General features: G+C 44.4%; 1 protein-coding gene across 2 annotated transcripts; it reads right to left on the minus strand.

The window, feature by feature from the left end:
* Positions 1-754: 754 nt before the first annotated feature.
* LOC110508349 (microtubule-associated protein 6 homolog) lies at positions 755-8,677 on the minus strand. 2 transcript variants are annotated; one of them, XM_021588801.2, is made up of 3 exons: positions 7,874-8,664; positions 6,593-6,959; positions 755-1,487 (listed from the first exon to the last, which is right to left on the minus strand). In XM_021588801.2, exons 1-3 carry the CDS (start codon positions 8,401-8,403, stop codon positions 1,410-1,412), a joined length of 975 nt encoding a protein of 324 aa, XP_021444476.2. In that variant the 5' UTR covers positions 8,404-8,664; the 3' UTR covers positions 755-1,409. The 2 variants fall into 2 exon arrangements, with proteins under 2 accessions (XP_021444476.2, XP_036821844.1); XM_036965949.1 differs by lacking the exon at positions 755-1,487 and adding an exon at positions 4,286-5,848 and having other exon boundaries at positions 7,874-8,677.
* Between the last annotated feature and the right edge of the window lie 335 nt (positions 8,678-9,012).

Here is a 9,012-nt window from a genome sequence, read left to right on the forward strand (position 1 = left end):
CCTGGTTCAATCCTGGGCTGTATCACAACCGGCCTTGATGGGAGTCCCATAGGGTGGCGCACAATTGGCCCAGTGTCGTCCGGTTAGGGGAGGGTTTGGCCGGGGTAGGCCGTCATTGTAAATAATATTTTGTTCTTAACTGACTTGCCACGTTAAATAGATGACCATTTTTTTAATCATCATCACACTTATGGAGATGCAGGCTGCTCTCTCAGCATGTTCACTCAGATTCAGCTCCATCACATCAAAGGTGTTATAGCACTCACATCACAATGTGTCTAACCCCCTCATGTTCACCCTGTTGGATAATGTGTCTAACCCCCTCATGTTCACCCTGTTGGATAATGTGTCTAACCCCCTCATGTTCACACTGTTGGATAATGTGTCTAACCCCCTCATGTTCACCCTGTTGGATAATGTGTCTAACCCCCTCATGTTCACCCTGTTGGATAATGTGTCTAACCCCCTCATGTTCACACTGTTGGATAATGTGTCTAACCCCCTCATGTTCACCCTGTTGGATATTGGTTCACTATATTAAGAATGAATCTGGCATCTCCGGAGTAGGAGTGCTGATCTGCTTTGAGATCATGATGAGTGAGATTATATGGGGCCAGATCAGCAATCCTACTCTGAGATGCTTTATGAATACGGCTCCTGATCAAATAAAACAGTTCATCATATAGATACTGTAGATATAAGATGGGTGTAGCAGAAACATCCACATCAATTGGACAAACAGAAGGTAAGAACCTAATATTCTTTTATTGTAATATACTGTACATTATATCATATTTCACTGTTTATTTTCTGAAGCAGATTTACAAAATGAACGTATACACCAGAAACAACTATTTTCTCAATAGTTACCTACCAGTAATTGAATAGAAATGAAATAAATATTTTTTGTTTGTTTCCGTTAACAAAAATCAACACACTTTCTGGACAAAGTGTAGTTTGAGCATACATTTCTTGTCATTTCAATAGATCCAACAGTATGTACAAAAAGTATTTATTAACTTAAAATAATTCCAAGTCAACAGGTGCACACACATACCTGTACATACAGTACACACAAACACACATTACAGAGCAGCCGTGTTCTCTTGGAGTGTCCAAGAGGCAAAAAAGTCTGATTTCAAACTAGTTTGTTTCATGCAAATGACGTTTTCATAGCAATAGAACAGAATTGTAAAATGATTAATCTTGTTTTATGACATCTAGTTTCTCATTCACTCTCATCTCTGATTTACTATACTGGACGGTAAGCTAACTTTTCCTTTCTGGTTACATTAAAAAGATGTACATTCCTTTGCATAGATTTTGTTATAGTGTGGAATGGACAGAGAACATTCCCTAATTGGTTCTTTGGACACCCCCGTAACCAGTAGAAGGATTTGGAGAGCCTGTCATATGTTGAAGATTCTGGATCCGCTTTGAAAAACCGCAGAGGGGTTGGGAGAGAGCTTAGTCCTAACCAACTGCTCCTGTAAAAAGACAAACAACACATGGGTTATTCAAAGATGATCACAAGCAATGCAGGTCTTGTGCTGTTCAGATAGGATATGTGATATACACTCAGAGGCCAGTTTATTAGGTACACCACCCTGTTCACGAAAATGGTTCGCTCGTACAGACAGTGAGTCATGTGGCCATGGCTTGCTATATAAAGCAGGCATAGAGGCATTCAGTTACTGTTCGATTGAACATTAGAATAGGCCAAACTAATTACTTAAGCGACTTTGAGCGTGGTATGATCGTCGGTGACAGGCGCGCCGGTTCCAGTATCTCAGAAACGGCCGGCCTCCTGGGCTTTTCCTGCACGACAGTGTCTAGGGTTTACAGAGAACGGGGCGACCAACAAAACACATCCAGTCAGCGGCAGTCCTGTGGACGAAACCAGCTCATTGATGGGAGAGGTTGAAGGAGAATGTCAAGAAACGTGCAAGCTAACAGGCGAGCCACCAACAGGCAAATAATGACGCATTACAACAGTGGTGTGCAGAACGGCATCTCGAAACGCACAAATCTTTGGTTCTTGTCATGGAGGGGCTATTGCAGCAGACGTCCACACCGGGTTCCACCCGTTAGCCAAAATCAAGAAGAAGTGGCTCCAGTGGGCACGCGGTCCCCAACACTGGGCAATTGAGGAGTGGAAAAACATTGCCTGGTCCAACGAATCCCGGTTCCTGTTGCGTCATGCTGATGGCAGAGTCAGGATTTGCCGTAAACAGCATGACTCCATGGACCCACCCTGCCTGGTGTCAACGGTACAGGCTGGTGGCGGTGGTGTAATAGTGTGCGGAATGTTTTCCTAGCACACGTTAAGTCCCTTGATACCAACTGAGCAATTTTTGAACGCCACACCTTGTGAAATTCACCCCCTCCCCCGAACAATTCAGGCTGTTCTGGAGGCAAAGGGGGATCCGGCCGGTACTAGATGGGTGTACCAAATAAACTGGGCACTGATGGTACGATAATATGAGAGGTGACTTGTTTGGTTGTGCAGTCATAGTGCATCAGCCCTCCTGTCAGTGGACTGGTAGACATAATTAATCACAGCAAAAGCTACTGATGCTACTTTCTGAAAGAACATCCAGTCAGAACCTACATGAATGGAACTTCACTCAACCCTGAAATGAAGTATGCATGCTGCATCCATCAAGTAGCGTGTTCCAGGCTTGATATGATGATTAGATATGGATCTGCCTGTTCCAATGCAGCTGATTAGTAGTGGTACAATGGCCAAAGGGAAGGTTTGTTTGGCAGAGTCGTAGTCTGTGGTCTCAGTAGCAGTCTCTTCAGCCAATGACAAATAGGATACGACTACTACTGTATTTGCTGGATGTGAGGCTGTGTCTGTACGTGAAATTTGTCTAACTGCAGCTTCGAAAAAAGTGTGTGTGTGTGTGTGCTTCAGTCTGTTTGCATATGTGTTTGTGTATCTGTGTGTATGTTCACCTCCTCCCACACACACTATTTTCCACTCAGTATAGCAGCCAGGTCTGCCTCTCTCCTAAATGAGATTCACGCTGAAATGACTGCAAGCCACTGCATCGCATCACACTGGCAAAATGGCAAATAATTCATTATTGCTCACTTTATCGCTCTCTCTTCCTCTCACCCTTTCCATCCCTCACTGTTTTTTTTCTCCCTCCCTCCCTCCCTTGATATAACCATGCTGGTTTGGCTCATGACAGTGGCTGTTGTCAGACACATCGTGGGAAAAGGGAAAAGTTCCAATTCAACCGAACAGGGAAACTTGAAAGAAGAGAGAAAAAAAGAGGAGCGGGACTGGAGGGAGGGCGAAAGGAGAGATGATGAGAGTGAGGAAAGGGGTGCAAAGGGAGGTGATTTGCAGGATGCTTTGTGTCTGCACAGTTTGATCCTCTCTTTATGCAGCCCATTGTAAACCACATCCTCATTTCTCCCCTGTTTATCTGTTTTGGTACAAAGTGGGAAAAAACTCTTTATATCACATTTAAAAGCTCAGGCAATGTTCCCCACCAGTGCTAAAAACAATATTCTTAATGTCTCATGGGAGAAAACACTCTCAGTAGACGCATTGATGGGAACAGAGTTTTATGTCTAAGTGTTTACCAGAAACATTCATGGAGCACTCAGAAAGCTTGCATGTGTTTCAGAAATAAATGGCTTGTCGCCTCTTTCTCAACTGTAAGGGTACTGCTAATTTGAAAAAAAAAAATATATATATATATATATATATATATACATTTTTAATCACTCCCTGATGGGTACTGCTAATTTGAAAAAAAAAATATATATATATATATATATACATTTTTAATCACTCCCTCTCATAATCAAGTTTATTGATTTTGGTTCCAGAAGCATAATGAGGACGACAGTATTAATTCCCTTGATGGGTGGGTGAATGCTATGAAAGCGGATCAACTTCTCAGAGGTTCATCAGCACACACTGTAATGGTACTAACCGCTCACTACCTGTATGCATGGCTCTGTGCACTATGCTCTAGTGTTGCCCACAACCCGGGGAAACGTTACACAGCTGTACTTTTGTCTATCCATGACCTTGAGGAGTCAATGAAAAATGTTTCCATTGACCCATCATGTCAATGGACAATGCCCTGAGGTGTGTGTGTGTGTGTGTGTGTGTGTGTGTGTGTGTGTGTGTGTGTGTGTGTGTGTGTGTGTGTGTGTGTGTGTGTGTGTGTGTGTGTGTGTGTGTGTGTGTGTGTGTGTGTGTGGGTGGGTGGGTGGGTGGGTGGGTGGGTGGGTGGGTGGGTGGGTGGGTGGTCAGAGAGCTTAGTGGGTTGGGGTGTCAATAATGACTTGGCAGTGTGTGGGGGCTGGGACTGGACCGGATGGTTTAATATAGATCCAATGGCTTTTGCGTCGTGTTGGCAGATTGCTCGGTGACCGATAAAAAGGATGGAGCACTAGGTCGTTGTTTGGGGTTAGAGGGGAGGTATTACTGAAGTAGAAGTTGATTGATGGGTTAGGGGGTGTACAGAGAGAGGGTCCAATATGACGACAATAGCCTGTAGTTGGTATCTGATGTCTACTTTTCTGGGCAGGAGACGGGGTTAAATCCTCTGCACCCAATTTGTACAACAGCGCTTACATTGTAGCCTACTGTGGTGTTGTACCTTTCCCTGCATGGACCCTGAACACACCCTGTTTTCTGGGCCATGGTTATTAATAGACTATGACCTACAGATGACATATCTCATATTAAATCCTGTGGCCTGTCAAACACTGTTGGACTGGCCTTCTACAACACAGTCGCGAAGGCACAGGTCCACCCAATCAGATTGAACAGAAAAACAAGTGTTCTTTTATTTTTATGCTCTCTACTTGTCAGTGTTCCAAACGGGACATTATTGGTATTTTTCCCTAAACGTGCAAACGGCATCAGATAGAATGAATAGCAAGCGGTGCACTGGAAAGACATTCAGTCTCATGGGATGGGTGGCCAACAATAACTAACTGAAAGCCACACCCCCCACAAATATGACTGCATTGAGGCATATGTCAGTGTGCTTGTACAGCTATATGCACCATGCACCGTGCTTCTACACCTGCATTGCTTGCTGTTTGGGGTTTTAGGCTGGGTTTCTGTACAGCACTTTGAGATATCAGCTGATGTACGAAGGGCTATATAAATAAATTTGATTTGATTTGATGCCACTGCCCACTTCATTTGTTCATTTAGTGAATAAAACAGCTCACAATCCACTACCTTTATCACAGTCAACACACCTAGATTTTTAGCTTTAATTAGCATTAAAAATGCAAAATGTTTTCTCAGCCTCATCGCAAAATGTGTAACATAGCATGAGATTATCTATAAAACTGCACATTTTCCTCTCTCCCCTATGGCAAAATATGTAAAATTGCAGGAAATTAGCTTAAAACAGCAACATTTTCTCTCAGCCGCATGGCAAAATGTGGAGAACAGCATGAGATTAGCTATAAAACTGCAAATGTTTCTCTGCCCCATGGCAAAATGTGTAGAATTGCAGGAAGTTAGCTGTTTTGTCTGGCTACACTACTGCTACAACAGAAAGACTATACACTAAAACATGTTCTCCCATGTGATTGGCCAAAAATATGTTTATTTCAACTTGTTATTAAATTGACAACTGAAACATTCCTAGCAAGCAGTGTGCAGGAGTTTCTTCTTTCTCTAATCTCTCTGGCATAGATGACAACGAGTGAAAGCGGAAAAGCCGAGTAAGTCCAGGCCAGCCCGGCGCAGCTCGTTCTCCCCTACTCTGCGCTGGCAGAAGGCACAGAGGAGCGTGGGCGGGGGGATGGCACTAAACCCCTGGAGATTCCCCAAAGAGTTCCACTCCCTGTCACGCTAGGATCAAAACAGGAGAAGAATTATAATACTGCTCTTTCTCTCTCTGTCTATATGCATTTCAATCTCTGTCCGTCCCCCCCACTCCCTCCCTCTCTCCACACCTGAACCCACTTTGACACACCATCTCAGTGATTGAGTCTCCATATCCAATTGACCAGATGTCTGAATATGATTGACTTTCTTTTCTCCTCATGTAATGCCTGTTCTAACCAGGTCAATGTCATAAGCCTGGCCGTGTTCGGGTGTTACATAATCATCCGAAACAGCTGGGTCACTTTGAGCAGATTTAGGACAGGACGGGATGCTGCATCACCTAATTTACTCCCCTTGACTGCAATGTATTGAGAAAAACATTAGCTACTGTGACATTTTAACTTTCTGCAAAAACGTGTCAGGATGACCTTTTCAGGCTAATAATGGGCAGCTCATAGAGATGCCTCAGCTCCACTGGGAACACCTGGTACCTAGCTGGAACAATAGCTATATCCCAAACCATATCTTGCATATCTTTACCCTATATTCCCCATCCAGTGTCTATGTCTTTCACGTGCCTTATCTTTAGCCAGAAATAGTACTATCTAAGGAATAGGAAATCATCAGAGATGTATACAATGACTTCTATAGGATGAGACACTACCACTTTGCTCACATCAAGGATTCGGCCCATTTGAAATAGCATCGAAAAACAGGATTTGTGCCCTGAAACACACTGTGAAACACAAAAAACAGGAGTCCTCTAACCTCTCCCATGGTTCCTATACTGAGGTCAGGTCTCTCTGGCAGGCTGCTCTGCTGGAGGCCGGCGGTGGTGGTGATAGGGGTGGTAGTGGCAATGGAGTAGGGCTGGAGTGGGGTTACGGTGTTTTGGGGGACGGTGGAGATGGAGGTGGGGGTCAGCAGGTCAGCAGTGGAGGAGCTGGGAGTATGGTCCCTCTGGTGAAGCTCTGTGTGTCTGAAAGCCTCCCCGCCTCCGTTGTAGGCGGCTTGGTAGCTGGTCTCATTAGGGAGGTGGGAGACCCCCGACCCGGGACTGGCATACGGGGCAGGGGGGCGTTGTTTCCTGGTGGTCTTGGCTGGTCTTGCCCCTGTCCATGGCCTGTACTCCTGTCTACGAGGAGGAGAGGATGGAAGGGTAAGAGAGAGCGCTCACGGTCTGCAAAAGTAGTTTTATTTTACAAACACTGCAAACGTTTTGTCCTTTAGCTTTTTGCTCTTTAAACTGTAGGCTATTTAACATAGAACATTTAGCGATCGAACCAACCAAATGATGAAGGAACCAATCAGAGAGCAAGGTAAGGCCTAATGACATAGGCTTATCATTGAATGGTAATGACATGATTGGGGCTACAGCAGAGTGGGTAGAGGGGCTCAGGTGGGTTCTGTTAATGGGGCAAACGTTTTCAGTTTAGTGCATCTAGGGAATGAGGATGGTGGCATGCTGTCATCAAATTAAAAAACAACAGTATTATTCAAAGTTAGCTGCCGCATCGGATTATCATTGCATCAGGATCTCAGGCAGAATAGCTTCAATTTGTTTTTTAATGATGGACTTAAAAATAAAAAAGTGTGTCCAACATGGGGACAAGTGTGTGAGTTTATGAATAATCGAAAGCGTTTTGCTGTGTTTCTACTTCAGCAGCAACCAACTTTACAGATTAAAACTATTGATTATTTCTGTAGCATGACACTTAATGTATCCAATTTCTTTCGCGCAAACATACACACACGGAACACAAAGACCTAGCCTGATAGCAATTTCCGTTGAAAAGGATATTACATGATTATGCATACTGCAGATTACATTCAGGACAATGCCCCACTGTACATAATCCAACCAAATGATTTAACGAATTTCAGCGCGTGCATAGCTAATAAATTAAAGCAAACTTGAAGCACACGAATGGAATCGTTAGGTTTGAGCGCAATGGGTTATCGATGTTTTTTTAGTGAGTGAAGAGCTCCAGGTGCTGAAATGAAAGAAACACAGCGGTTTTGAAAGGACGTCAGAGTGATGGAACCTACCTGTAAGAGCTTTTGGCGGTTACCGTCCCCTGCTCCCCCCACCTCTGTCTGCCCCGCTCCTCTCTCTCCCCCATGTCCCCTCTAGTCTGGCTCGCATTGGGGTTACTGTTCACGGGGCTATCCAAACCAACTTCACCCCCTTTTCCGACATTGCTAATCCAGGGGAAATTCTCCTTCTTCGGAATTGGCCAGGGTTTGTAATCCTGCTTGTACTGGGTGACAGTGGAGAAAGGCACACCGGTTTGTTGGTAGTCCTCCTGGGGTTTGAAGTTGGGCTCCCTCCGGCCCCTCAATGACCTCTGAGTCCCCGGGGCATCTCCCGGTGTCTGGGGGGATCCGCGATGTTCCGTGGTGGAATAGTTGTGCCTCAGAACCCGGTCCGTCGGTACCTGCCTGGTGACGGATTGTACCTCTTGGTCGGTGATGTCCGAGTAGTTCTGTATGGTCAGTGGCACTGAAAGATCGGATTTATCAAACTGGTTCCAGAACCGAGCCAGACAGCACACTCTGCTTATGCACGGCCAAGCCATGGCGATTTGGTTCGAATAAAAAATAATAATATGCTAATCAAAGAAAAGGGGGAAAAAATTAAAGAAAATAAGGAACATTGAAAAAAATATATATATATATTTATCAAACGTTAGCTACATTCAGAAGTGCCGCCGTGTGTATGCGCCCATTCCTGCAAACCTTCGCCAGCGTGCTGTCTCCACGCCACCGCTCTGGAATGCCAAGATGGGAGCGGAGCCGCTCGTAAAGCTGTCATTGCACATTCTTCTCACGTGGTACTGAAGGCTTCGAGTTGATGCAGAGAAATCTATAGCAAATGATTAATCTGAAGTCCAACAGAGAGCAAAGCTTTGCGATTGCTATTCGGGTCAAGTTATTCCATTACAAATTCAGCAAGAATATGTTATTCTCTTGTCATTCCGAAACTGCATCAAACACAATGGGCCGATCATGCACAACCCATTATTAGCCAAGTAATCAAACTCATGGTAGCCTATGCTCTCCGAACATAAATCTGAAACATGACATTAGGCTGAGGCTATATGGTCTAAACTTGAAGTATAAAAATAATACTTGAGAGGTCAATCACATCATGGCTCTGACAAGGCTTTATAAGGAGTAATTGCAGT

The sequence above is a fragment of the Oncorhynchus mykiss genome, chromosome 28, assembly GCF_013265735.2.
Source record: "Oncorhynchus mykiss isolate Arlee chromosome 28, USDA_OmykA_1.1, whole genome shotgun sequence".
Taxonomy (NCBI): Eukaryota; Metazoa; Chordata; class Actinopteri; order Salmoniformes; family Salmonidae; genus Oncorhynchus; species Oncorhynchus mykiss.

Bases quoted from the DNA above. Each gene is read 5' to 3' on its own strand.
- LOC110508349 (XM_036965949.1), bottom strand. From the start codon at position 8,403: ATGGCTTGGCCGTGCATAAGCAGAGTGTGCTGTCTGGCTCGGTTCTGG. The intron at 6,960-7,873 runs GTAGGTTCCATC...TCCTCCTCGTAG, and splicing joins ACCGCCAAAAGCTCTTACAG to ACAGGAGTACAGGCCATGGA. The intron at 5,849-6,592 runs GTTAGAGGACTC...TTTTGATCCTAG, and splicing joins GTATAGGAACCATGGGAGAG to CGTGACAGGGAGTGGAACTC.